This window comes from Odocoileus virginianus, chromosome 9 (genome assembly GCF_023699985.2).
Source record: "Odocoileus virginianus isolate 20LAN1187 ecotype Illinois chromosome 9, Ovbor_1.2, whole genome shotgun sequence".
NCBI classification, from domain to species: Eukaryota; Metazoa; Chordata; class Mammalia; order Artiodactyla; family Cervidae; genus Odocoileus; species Odocoileus virginianus.
The window spans coordinates 72,823,907-72,837,226 of NC_069682.1; the positions used below are offsets into that span (position 1 = coordinate 72,823,907).

The 13,320-nt window shown below is 55.6% G+C and overlaps 1 protein-coding gene across 3 annotated transcripts; it reads right to left on the reverse strand.

Moving 5' to 3' along the window:
• Nucleotides 1-281: 281 nt before the first annotated feature.
• Nucleotides 282-10,407, reverse strand: SPATA2 (spermatogenesis associated 2). Of its 3 annotated transcripts, none has more exons than XM_020906233.2 (3): nucleotides 10,089-10,407; nucleotides 3,114-3,546; nucleotides 282-2,263 (listed from the first exon to the last, which is right to left on the reverse strand). In XM_020906233.2, exons 2-3 carry the CDS (start codon nucleotides 3,432-3,434, stop codon nucleotides 1,037-1,039), a joined length of 1,548 nt encoding a protein of 515 aa, XP_020761892.2. In that variant the 5' UTR covers nucleotides 3,435-3,546; nucleotides 10,089-10,407; the 3' UTR covers nucleotides 282-1,036. The 3 variants fall into 3 exon arrangements, with proteins under 3 accessions (XP_020761892.2, XP_020761894.2, XP_020761893.2); XM_020906235.2 differs by lacking the exon at nucleotides 10,089-10,407 and adding an exon at nucleotides 9,676-10,041; XM_020906234.2 differs by lacking the exon at nucleotides 10,089-10,407 and adding an exon at nucleotides 5,689-9,630.
• Nucleotides 10,408-13,320: the final 2,913 nt, after the last annotated feature.

Consider the following 13,320-nt stretch of genomic DNA (forward strand, 5'->3'; position numbering starts at 1 on the left):
AGTCTGCGGGCACAGAGACCTCTCAGCCCGGACGAGCCCCCCGAGGTGCGCACTGGAGGTAGGTGTTGAGATTGGTTGCAGGGAAGACAGCGGCTCTCCACGAGCCCAGGGGACATCATCTCTGTTCCTCCTCCACGCCCGCACGCTCCACTCGACCTTCGGGCTGCGGCGAGGGGAGGCAAGGTGGAAGGGCATGAGCCCCTCCCCTGGAAGACTAAAGAACCTGGGGCATCTTTATAAATAGCTACATTGGTAATGTTTTCACCACTTTGAAACACACGGCAAGTTGAATATTTATTTAAAAATAAATCTCAAAAATATCTATATACAGTAGGGAAAGAAAAGGATGTGCAAACAACAGAAGTGGGTGGAGGGGGTCTGTGCCGCGGTGGAAGGTCCACACTGCAGAGCGGAGGGCCAAGTTCACAGACCCCACGGCTGCGCTGAGCTTTGCAGGCAACAGCATGACATTCAGTGAATCCTGGGCTCGGGTCACCATTGACGTGTAAAGGCGGGGAAGGCAGGTGGGGGATGCCGGCGGGGGTCCCGGTGTCTGGGGACGGCGGCGGAGGGATGAGCCAGTGGAGGAGGCCCGGTGTGGCAGGAGGGCTCATTTCACAAGCCAACAGGCCTCTAGCTCACCGCTCCAGGTGGGCATCTGGAAGCGACCCAGGGGGCCCTTCCCAATCCAAGTTGGCTTCGCCGTGGGACTGGTCGGCAAGAGTCCCAGAGATAGAAACTATCTTGAAGAAACAAACCCCCCCAAAAAACGGAACAGGGAGTGGAGAGATTAGCAAAAAGGAATCCCAACGGAAGCGCCACCCTCCCTCCTGACAGACGACAAAGCAGCCATCAGCTGAAATAATCTGAGTCGGTAAGGGAACTCCCACATGGGGTGGCCGGCCCCAGGAGCCCCCACCACCCACGTGGTCAAGGGCTGGGCCCTGCTTCTGAGATCTGCGCCTTAGCGCTGCTTCCCCGGGACACCAGGAAGGTCGGAGGTGTAGCCCTTGGAGCAGGGGGTGCGGGGTGGCGTCTATCTGTACACGAGATGGGGGAGCTGGGTGGACTTGTAGTTCAGCTGGCTGTTGGGCATGAACTTGTGCAGCTCGCTCTTTTTGCAGCAGGGGTCGTAATGGTAGGCGCTGAGGCAGGCGTCGCAGGAGACTTTGGAACACTGGGTGCAGGTGTTGGCAGCCCCCGGGCGGTTGCAGAAGCCACAGCGGGAGGTGGCGGCGGCGGGCGGCTTGGACTTGGAGTGGAGGTGCGGCGGCCGCTCGAGGCCCTGAGTCTGGCCCGCGTACTTCTCCCGCAGGGCGGCCCCGTGGGCCAGGCTGTCATGGCCGGAGGCCTTGCCGGGGAAGGCGCTGGGCTTGGCGGCCGGGGAACAGGCCAGCAGGCTGTCGCAGCGCTGGCAGAGGGCGGCGCTGCAGGACAGGCCGCAGTTCTGGCACTTGGAGAGGGCGGACTCTTTGGCGGGGGGCGAGCGCTTGTGGTAGCCGGCGTGGGCGTCGCTTCTCAGCAGCCAGACGTCGGGCCGCAGGGCGTCCTGCCTCCGGTAGGCGGCCCGGGGCTCCGCGTCGGTGTACAGATCCACGTCGTCTGGGCCGGGCAGGTAGGGGCTGCGCAGCAGGCCGAGCCCATTGCTGGGCGCGGGGGCCGGCAGGTCGTCGGCGCCGCCGTGCGGGGAGCTGGCCACGGTCAGGAGCGAGGGCGGCGGGCGGACGATCTCGTCCTTGAGCTCATCTCCAGGCTCGGCAGCCGCCGGCTCCTTCCGCAGGCTCAGCGAGGTCTTCAGGGGAGGCTTCCGGCTCTCCCAGTAGCTGTCGTAGGTGTCCACCGACCGCGAGGGCTTGGTCACGCGGGGCTTGTAGTAGTCCTTGGCCGCCCGCTCGCTGGCCGACTTCTGCAGCACCATGCGCGCCATGGAGGCCGACAGCGGCCCGCGGGCCTCGGCGCGCCGCCGCAGGGCCTCCGCGCAGCCCCGCGCGTCCTCCGCGCTGCCCCGGCGCTCGCTCACCACGTCCAGCTCCGTGTAGCCCTTGTCCTTCACCTGCGAGTGGATCTCCAGCATCTGCTCGCACTCCACCTTGGCCAGAAAGAGTTCGAAGGAGACCAGCTTCACTTGCAGCGTCTCGACCAGCTCTTTGAGCCTGTAGGCGGTCCCCAGCTCGGGCACATAGCCCATGTAGCTCAGGATGGCTCGGATGTCCTCCTCCAGTAACGTCGACTTGACGTAGTAGACGAAGGGGCCCGTGTAGGTCTAGGGGAGGGGAGGGCAGAGGAGCAGAGGTGGGTTCTTCTCTCCCAGACACACCGCGGAGACTGTACCTGGGCGAGGCCCACACAGTCTGCACACGAGCACGTGGGGAGCGGGGGTCAGGGCCATCTCCGGGCGGCAGGTGGAGGCTACTGCTCCCCAACAGCTCAGCGCAGGGGTCTGAGGGAAGTGACCCCAGGGGGCAGGGAGCAAAGCCACTGGCCTTCCACATGGGGTGCAGGGGCCCTTGCGCCTTGGGGAGGTGCAGGGCAAACACCGATGGAGAAAGGGAATCGGGTCAGAGGCAGAAACACCCAGGAGCAAGGACAGAACACCTTTCTGGTATTTCGGTGAGACGTAGCCTGACCCGGGGGAACTCTCCTGAGCCATCACCGCCTTTGGAATGATTCAGAACTCTCTGTCTCCAGTTCCTCTTCCCCCCGCATCCCTGTTTCCCTCGATTACGGCAGCCTCCTAAAGGTCTCCCCGCGGTCCACCTCCCATACAACTGCCAGGAGTAGTCTTCTCCTGTAGAAACCGGATCCCAGTCCCCTTAGGATAAATTCCAGCCCCTGCCCCGGGCTCCAACACCCTGAGTAACTGGGTGCTGCCCACCTTTCCAACCGCATGGTTTCAGATGTGAGCTGCCAGGGGTGGGGAACCAGTGAAGAGAAGGCACTAGGCGGGGAGGTCAGGTGGGCAATTCTGGTCCTCATCTCAGGGGCAGTGGGGAAACCGGGAGGGCCCAAGCAGAGGAAGGAGGAGATTACACGGGGCACAAACCCTCTTCCCAAGATGGACAGGAAGGCGCAAGAGGGGACAGCAGTGTGCAGGGCCCGTCCCCAGACCTCACCTTGATGCTTCTGAACTCCTTCTTCCAGGGGCAGAGGAAGAGGTTGACGCCCACCGTCTCGAGCACGCCGAAGGCGCAGCGCAGGGCCCGCAGGCTGGAGGAGCGGAGCGAGCGCAGGGAGCTCTCCACCACCTCATAGAACTGGATCAGCCGGAATCGATAAAAGGGGTCCACCTTGTGCAGGCTGAGCAGGGTGGAGGCTGCCGCCCGCAGGGACTCATCACTGCCAGGGGTGGCGTCCCCTTGGCCCTCGTGGAACTGCACGTACTTCCGGAACAAGTCATCCTTGTATTTTGCATCCATTGAACTGGGCTTCCCCATCCAATCCGATCCAGGGACGGGGGCTACCTTATCTCCTTCATGGCTTCTGGGTTAGAGGCAGGAACATTGCCAGACGTGTCAACATGCTGTCTGCCTGGACCCGCAGAACGCTCTGGAAGGGGAAGACGAGAAGCACGTCATTCCTTGAAATGGTCCGTGTTCCCTCGGTGGCCGCCGAGGCCAGGCCAGAAGCAGAGCTGGCCTGAGCTACACCAGGGCTCCAACACGCTCAGTGGACAGGCGCACCACACTGCAGTGGGAATAGGACAGACAAGGTCCTTGACTCTTCTGGAAAATATGATCAGGGGCATCGAACCTGGTTTCATAGGGGTGGGGGAGGGTTAAAAAGCCCCTGAGAAAGTGAGGGTTAGACCCAGAGAGTGAAGCGTTGGCCGGGAGGGAGGTCCCGGACTAACACCGTGAGCGCTTACTACATGCCAGGTGCCCACACATCCTAACTCATCCTGTCTTCAGCAGCCCTAGGAGGTAGGTGGTATTGTCACCCCCATTTTACAAACGGGAAAACTGAGACACCAAGGAACACGCCCAGAGCTACAGGACTATTAGGGAGCAGGGCTGAGGTGAGCGCCTAGGCCGGCAGCTTCAAAGCCCATGCCCTTCACCGTCACAGCCCACTTTCCTGAGGCCAGGAGGAAGCTGGCACGCAAACAGCAAGAAGGCTAGTGAGGCTGATGCAGAGAGAGGAGGAGGGTCACAGGACAGGGGCTGCCCACACCAGCAGGATCCCAGTCCCCAGGTTGCAGTGAGTCAGACATGTCTTTCAAAGAGCCCCGTGAAGCCCTGAGGGGTTCAAAGCAAGGGGGACAGAACACGATCACATCTGTAATCATAAAAAAAAAGGCTTCTTTGGCTGCTGACTCTTGGAGAGTCCCTTGATCTGCCTTTGTTTTTCTGTGGGGTGGGGGCTTTGGCGGTGCCCTGTGGCTCCTGGGATATTAGTTCCCCGACAAGGGACTGAACCTGCGCCCCCTGAATTGGAAGTCCTAACCACTGGACCTCGAGGGAATCCCACCCCCCTGTTTTTTACGGTTCCCTCTTGGGAGAGGACAGAACCTTCTAGGCTAGATGCACAGGATTCACACACTCTTGCCGTCTCCCTGGCCACTTGTTAGTAGAACAGGCACAGATCCATCAATATTCTTGGCTCTACGATGCTGCAGCAAACCTGTATTCATCGAGGGATACTGCCAGGGCCAGGGGAGGCAACACAGCCCACAGGGGTTACAGACAGACTTCAAAGCTGGACTGCCTGGGTGTGAACCCTGGATCTGCTTCTCCGGGTTACTTGGGCCAAGTACTCAACTCAGTTTTCTCATCTGAAAAAGGGGGTCAATAATTCTTACAGTCCAGAGCTGCTAGAAGGATTCTCTGCAGTCAGTAGAGAAAGCTCTTCAGGGACTTCCCCGCTGGTCCAGTTGTAAAGAACCTGCCCTCTGATGCCAGGGTAGAGGGTTCCATCCCTGGTTGGGGAACTGCGACCCCAGACGCCTCGGGGTAACCAGGGAAGCCTGTGCACCACCACAAAGAGCCCGTGTGCTGCAGCGAAGCCCCAGTACAGCCACGGGCAGGGAAGGAAAAGCGCGCTCTCCAGAACGCCCGCTCACAGCAGGCCCATAGGCACACAAGCAGGCGTGCCCAGTGCCGGCAGGGGCGACGCCTGCCAAGCGTCCTCAGGAGGCGGGATCAGAGCGAGCCAAAAATCTCCCACTGGGGTGGACATGCGCTTTCACGCTCACCTGTCCTGCCTTTCCTGCCCACAAGCTCTGTGGGCGCAGAGATTGTGACCGAGTGACTCAGGAAAGGTCACAGTGCCAGGGCAGGGCACACGCTTCATAAATACCTGCCGCTGTCAGAGCGTGTGTGTGTGGTGTGTGTTCTATGTGTGGTGTGTGTTCTATGTGTGGTGTGTGTTTTATGTGTGGTGTGTGTGTGTGTGTGTGTGTGTGTCTGTGTGGTGGGGTCCTGCTGGCTGTGGGAGATGGTGAGGTCAGAGTGTGTGGTGTATTTTATGTGTGGTGTGTGTGTGTGGTGAGGTCAGAGCATGTGTGTGTGTGTGTGTTGTGTGTTTTATGTGTGGAGTGTGTGTGTGTGTGTTGGGTTCCTGCTGGCTGTGGGAGATGGTGAGGGACCGAATGTGTGTGTGTGTGTGTGTGTGTGTGTGTGTGTGTGTTGGGGTCCTGCTGGCTGTGGGAGATGGTGAGGGACTGAAAAGTTGCAATGGGATAGGACGGACCTGCACAATCCTCCGGCAGCTCCGAGTCCGGCTCAGAAGTCCTAAGTGCCCATGAGCCTGGTGATGATCAGGAAGTCCATAAAATCATGCAGGCGGTAACGAGACGCTCCTCTGGCTTCTCCACAGTTTTGGGGAGATGCCCGCGGAGTAAGACATGCAGGAGAATTAGGGACACAGAGAAGCCACCTTCTCCCACCCACTGCCCCGCCAAGGAAGCCCAAGGCTCAGACCTGAGGCGCATGCAAGGCAAACGATGCCACTTGGGATCAAATTCTCCCTCCTGCCCAAGGTCTCTGTGGTCCTCAGAACAGCCATCCCTACCCTTTAAGGTCCACACACACAGACACTTCTGCCTGCTCCTCAAACACATCAAGCCCATTCTGATCTCAGGACCTTTGCACTTGTTGTTCCTCTGCATGTTCTTCCTCTGGTTCCTCCTGTCGTGGGCTCACTCTCATCATTCAGGTCTCAAAGCAACCATCACTCCTCCAAGGCGCTCCCTGACCACCCCAGCTCACTAAATTGCACCTGCCTGGCCCTCGTCATCCCATTATCCTCAGGTAATCACCAGCTGAAATCATCAACTTTGGGCATTCCGGGCAGTTTGCTGGTTAAGACTCCACAGTTCCACTGCAGGGGGTGTGAGTTCGACCCCTGGTGGAGTAAGTTCTGCATGTCACTGGGTGCGGCCAAAAAAAAAACAACTTAGGAAAATTTTCAACTTTATTCATTTACTATCTTCCCCTCAATAATATCCAGTAAGCAGTCAACCCTGCAAAGGCAAAGATGATGTCTGTTTTGTTCACCATGATGCCTAACACAGCACCTGGCACACAGTAGGTATTTGATGAAACAGGCAAAATGCATGATGCAAAGCACGTCAGCATTCACGATGCTCGTGTTTCTCATTTAGCTCTCCCCAGAATTCTGGAAGGTCAACGGGAGCGGGAAGAAACCAAGGCTCCATGACATGACATGCTACGGGGTTATGTAAGCTCTGGGTTAGGAAAAGGTGGACCCCAGGTTCCGAGCCTGGCCTGATGACTGGAAAGCTGTGTTCCTCCCGCCACCCCATGATTCCTGAGCTCAGCAATATGCAGGCCTCCCTGGTGCCAGGCCCCAGGCTGGTGCAGTGGGGGGGACACAGCGTAGGCAGGGGACAGGAGGGCACAGCGTTTGAGAAGACAGAGCTCTGCCCTGAATTCTAGCTGAACGGGCTTACAGCTCAGTATCAAAGTATGTGTGTTCGCTTTAAAAATAAAACCGCATTGCAACCTGAGAGAAGACATCACTGTCCTTGCTTAAAAAAAAGAAAAAAAAAAAAAAACCCATATGCATTTACCATTTTTTTATTTATCCAAAAGAAGCTTCCATCCGGCCTCTGGCCCCAGGGACTGTTTTTTAGTACATCTGAGAACAATTTAGACAGAGCGACATCAAGCCTCCTAAACACTGCTGTGATTTTTCTCCAAAGTCAGGCTTGAGCCAATAGAGACTGACTTTTTATTTTTTTCTAAACAGAGTCAGCCACCCTCAAGCTCAGCTCAGCGTCTGCTCAGTGCTGGAACCACACCACAGCCCCCACCCTTGTTTGTGGCTGGCAAATAAACAAGCAAAAGGGCTGCAAACAGCCTGGTTGGTATTCAAAGTCCTAAAGTGAAGGGTGGGAAACATGTCTAAGGGGAATCTTGAACCAGCCTCACTGGTGAGGAAACAGGTGAAAGAAAATGCTACAAGACCCTTGAGGAAAGGCAAGAAGGAAAGGAACAATTATCGTGGTCCTACTGTGCGCTAGGCCTCGGACTTTCCACTTTAACTGCATCATCCAGTTTAGTCCCTACAGTTCTATGAGGAGAGAAAGCAAGGCTCTGCCATTAAACCACCTGCTCAACAGAGCCTGAAGAGGTCAGAGCTGGAATGTGAACCTGGGGCGGCCGCCCCATGGCCTGGGGTTTGCCTCCTTTTCCTCACTCATCTGTGGTTACCATGAGGACCATTCACCGAGGGATTAGCACAGAAGGGTCCTCTGCTAAGTGCCCCATGAAAATCAGCGAAATCCACTCGACAACCCCAAGGCTAAACAAGAGAAAACTGAGGCTCAGAGGGGCCAACTAGAGGAGGGAATGGCAACCCCCTCCAGTGTTCTTGCCTGGAGAATCCCACGGCCAGAGGAGCCTGGCGGGCCACAGGCCATGGGCCCGCAAAGAATCTGACACAACTGAGCGACTCAGCGTGCGTGTGCAGAGGGGCCAAGTCGCTCGCCCTAAGCCACGAGGATAGGGAGAAGGGGCTCAGGGACCTGAACCCGGGTCTGATGCCAAAACCCTGACTCAAGCTCTGAGCCACGCTGCTTTCAGGCACAGCCGTCTGGCTGCAGGACAGCTCTTCTCAGAAGGGCTCCACTAAGGCAGACGCCCTATGGCAGGGCCAGTGGAGCTGAGTTCTAAAAATTTTGGTGGCAGCAAGACTCCCATCTTCTCACACGGAGCGGGACTGGAAGAGCACAGATCTCTCTATGACGTAAGCTCGAGGGCTGAGAGGGGAGGCTGACCAGCGCCCGGCCAGTGGTAAAGCAGCTGACATCATCCCTCCTGAATTCATTTTCTGAGAATACAGGCTGCATTGTAGCTGGTCATAGCTGGTGTCTCTTCTGAGCACAGAGCCAGCAATTTATTCCTAGCACTCTGCAAGAACAACAAAAAACACGCTCTCTGCAAAAACAGCGTGGTTACAGGATACCAAGACAGCGCAGTGACAGAAGCCGTTAATTTCTCCAAGCAACCCAAGGACTGGAATGCCAAGACATACCAGGCTGGCGGAAGAATAAAAAAAAAAAAAGCATGGTACCATGAACATCCCTAACAGAATCAGGTGGGTGTCCAGAGCCAAAAGACCTGGTCAGCACCTTCCTGCACCCACAATCTGGGTCCCCCCTTTGAAAAGCAAAGCAATGAAGAGAGAGAGATTGCAGTCGGGAGCGGGGGGTGGTGGCATTCTAATTATTTTTTAAACATCTCAGAGGAAAGCTGGATCTGTTTAAAACCTCACTGAACGGAACTGAAATGATTCTGGATAGCAAAGCATGAGCTTGGCTTTACCTCAGCTGGCCCATTCAAGCAGAAACATTCCCCAAGCAGCATCTGAAGGCTGCCTCCTCCCTGCACAGGCAGAAGCTATTTTTGGGCCCAGCACTGCCCCAGTCCACAGGTTTACAGATCCCTGGTGTAGCTTCAGGCCGCTCAAGAGTTCCCTGGGCCTCCAAACAGCAGCAAGGGGAGTGCCCATCAACCCCCTTCACCTCCGCACCCCACTCCTTGGCACTCATCCCCAGGCCCCTGAGACACATCCTAGGCAACCTTCCACTGGCAGTGAAAAGACCAGAGGGTCCCCACACCCCAACCCCATCCCAGAGAGATTCAGAGAGAGGGCTTCTGACCTCTGAAAATAGCCTCAGCCGATGCTGAAATTGGGCTTCCCCAGTGGCAGCTGCCGCTGGCAGAGGGGCTCTGGAGCAAGCAGGCTCCCCTCCCTGCATCACACAGAAGCTGGAGACTGCTATTCCCAGTCTGGTAATTCCTACAGCCTCCAAGTGTCACATCAGTTGTGAAAAACACCCTAGTCCCAATCTCGGGCCCTCCCCAGGGACTGTTGCCGAATAGAGAGCAGCTGTCATTTATTGGCGGGGGTGCTCCCCTGGTGGCTCAGAGGGTAAAGCATTCACCTGCAACGCAGGAGACCCGGCTTCCATCCCTGAGTGGGCATGGCAACCCACTCCAGTATCCTTGCCTGGAGAATCCTATGGACAGAGGAGCCTGGCGGGGCTACAGTCCTGTGGGGTCGCAAAGAGTCGGACACGACTGAAGCGACTGAGCACGCACGCATCATTTACTGGACGCCTGCTGTTTGCCAGAGGCTGTGCTTCGTATGCATCTCCCTTCATCCCCACCCCGGCCCCGAGCAGACAGGTTCACTCCCCATTGAACTAACCAGCCAACTGAGACTCAGACGATGGAGTGACTTGTCCAAGGTCACACAGTGAGTTCAAACCCCGGTCTGCCACCCGAGCCTGGGCTGAGGACCAACTGCGCGGTAACTGCCTCCGGCTGGAATCGGGGTGTCTTGTTGCCGCGACAGTTGCCGAACATGGGGTGCTCCTCCTGAGCTGCCCCGAGCCTCCCACCGCCGGTCCCCAAGAGGCTGCGAGGCAGCCCTCGGGGGAGCGGGGATCCTGAGGAGCAGCCGGGCCCCCGGAGTGCCGGAAAGGCGGGCCCGCCCATCGCCCCCTCGCCGGCTGCGAAGGGACCTCGCTCCCGGGCCGGTCGAGCCCCGCCGAATCGGGCGCCCCCTCCGCCCAGGGAAGCCCCAGACGCCGTTTCCGCCCGCGGCCGAACCGTCCTTACCCCGGCACCGCCGCCGAGGACGCCCCGGCCGAGGTGAGCAGGAAGCAGCCGCGGCCGCCGCCGGAGCCGGGCCCGGCTGGGCACTCGGAGCTCCGGCCGGCTGCGGGAGACCGAGACCAGTACCCTGGGGCCGCGGCGACCCGGAAGCACTCAGTCCGGAAGTGACGTTGGAGGCGGGCCCAAGGGGAGGCCGGGCCGCGGCTGCGCGCTGGGCCGGGGAGAGGTCGACGCTCGCCGGAGGCGGAGAAGAAGCCTGAGGCAGAAGGGTGAGCAGAGAAGCGGCGGTGTCCCGCTTCGGGGCCTAAAGGGCCGCCGACACGGGTCTGGGGCTGGGACCCGGAAATAAACGGGCCGGAAGTGACGCACGCCGTCGGTCCCAGGATGGCGGTTCGCCGGGTTGTCATGGGAACCTGGCCGGAGCCCGGAGGTGGTAACTTGGAGCTGTGAGCTCAGATGGAGAGATTCGCGGCCTCCACCTCCCGGTCTTCCCCATTATCCATGCGATCTGCGAGCTGAGCTCCTGACCGCGCTTGAGTAGAAGCTGACAGTTGGATCCCTCACCCTCATTTTACAGGTGGAAATACCAAGGCTTAAAAAAAGCAAACGAGATGCCCAGTGTCATGTGAGACTGAATCCAGCCTTGAGGGGATTGGCGATGTTACAGGCTGTATCTAAGAGCGAGGGTTCCAGTTTTGCCTTTACCACATACTAGCAACATAACCTTGGACTAGTTACTTCTCTGAGCCTCAGCTTTTTCACCTATAAATGCAATAATAATATATCGCCTCCTGGAATTCAAGTGAGTATGGAAGTCACTTACTAAAGTTATTAAAGTAGTTGCATTCAGTTCAGTTCAGTTGCTCAGTCGTGTCCGACTCTTTGCGACCCCATGGACTGCAGCACGCCAGGCCTCCCTGTCCTTCACCAACTCCCGGGAGTTTCCCCCAAATCATGTCCATTGAGTCGGTGATGTCATCTAACCATCTCATCCTCTGTCGTCTCCTTCTCCCACCTTCAATCTTTCCCAGCATCAGGGGCTTTGCCAATGAGTCAGTTCTTCGCATCAGGTGGCCAGAGTATTGCAGCTTCAGCTTCAGCATCAGTCCTTCCAGTGAATATTCAGGTCTGGTTTCCTTTAGGATGGACTGGTTGGATCTCCTTGCCAGTCCAAGGGACTCTCAAGAGTCTTCTCCAACACCACAGTAGTTGCATTAGTGTAATAATCTAAATACACTGTTTGAACAATCTGGTTAAGTTGGTAATTCCCTGATGGTCCAGTGTTTAGGTCTCCGTGCTTTCACTGCTGAGGGACTGCCTTCAATCCCTGGTAGGAACTTAAGATCCTGCAAGCTGCATGGCACGGCCAAAAAATAAATAAATAATAAAGTAGAAAATAAAATCTGCGTAAGTCAAAGGAAATGACTTTTCTCAGCCCTCAACTTCCCTGAATGGAAACCAGCATTGAGGAAGACCAAGCCAAATACTGTCTCCTTGGTTTGTCACTTCGCCAGACACCTACATGTAGACTACACTGGCATCAATTCTGGGGGCTTGTCACACTTCACTTCATGGATTTGTTTTCCACCCATCACACTGATGGTTTTCCCAGAGTAAAGAACCCACCTACCAGTGCAGTGAGACTTAGGAGACTCAGATTTGATCCCTGTTTCAGGAAGATCCCTTGGAAGAGGAAATGGCATCCACTCTGTTCTTGCCCGGAGAATCCCATGGACGGAGGAGCCTGGTGGGCTACAACCCATAGAGTTGCAAGGAGTCAGACAATTGAAGCTACTTAGCATACACACACACATACCATGTTAGCTGTGAATTTTGCTTTGGTGGTTCATCACTCACTGAACCCTTAGTGCTTGCAAAGTGCTCAGCACATACTCAAGACTTTGTTGAACACATTTAGCACTGAACTCATTCTGTCTCTCTAACTCACCCCAGATATTTATTGAAGACTCGGGGCCCACAACATGCCAAGTTCTCTTTCTCCAACATGGTCTTGGCTCTCTGTACCTACCATATTCTTCTACCACTGTGGCCTCTGTCCCTGTATATGCCGTTCACGGGGTATGAATGTTCTTACTTTCTTTTCTTCCCTTCCTTGTTTTCTTGACTTCCAGCCCCAACTGAGTCCTCATATCCTTTCTGAAGCTTTCTCTGATTTCTGCAGGCAAAGACCCACCTTCCCTTGGTTTCCCACCCCAAAACATCATCATCCATAATTGAAAAAAAAAGTTTAAAAAACATTTTTGGCCATGACATGTGCCGCATGGAATCTTAGTTCCCCAACCAGGGATAGAACCCTTGCCCCCTACGTTGGAAGTACAGGGTCTTAGCCACTGGATTGCCAGAGAAGTCCCCTGTCTTTCATAATATATGTGTTTCCCATGAGCTCTGTACGTGTCTGATCAGGAGCTGTCCAACAGGTGTTGCTTGAGTGCAGGATTCTCTCTCTAGGCCTTGGTGTCCCCGGCTAAAGTCGGTGGGTCTTTTCTCAGGAGTCAGTGAGATGGTGCCTGGAGAGCATTTGGAGAACCAACAACCTGCTATTCAAAGAGTAGCGATGACTGTATTTATCTGTTGCTGTCTGAGCATCGCTTTAGATCTTTGTGTACTTCTGTTACCAGCTCATGTTTAAGCTCCTGTCTTAATCACTCCTAAGGTGATGGTGTTTACAGGAATTCCAGCTGAGAAAAACTGTCCCACCCAAACTCTTGCCTTTGCAACAACTCAAAACTGTACTTTGGAAACCATTACAAGATTGCATGAGGCTGGTAACAGGTCCTTCCAGCTCTGTGGTTTGGGGACAGCTAAAAAGAAAACAAAAGTTTTAAGAAGCTTTCCTGGTAGGAAACCCTGGTCACTGATTCTCGGTGACATTCTGTAGCAGAAAAATACCAAAATCTCTGAAGGGAGACATATTTCTCATCTTGAAAACAGGGCTGGAGGCCTGAGATTTCTCTGCTTGGTGACGTGTAATCGCAGGAGCATCCTTTGCAGATTTTATTACATAATGGTTAGTGGATTATGTAACAGTCATGTGACAGTGATCAGGCACCTCTATTTTCTAAAAGCCAGCAACATGAACCATCTACCTACTTCTTTCTATTTTTTAGCGTATTTTTTTTAATCACAAAAGCGCTGTATGAATTCTAATGACATAGGCATGTGTAGAACAAAAAATGAAAAAGAAAAGCAAGCCTATGACCCACCAATTTGATTT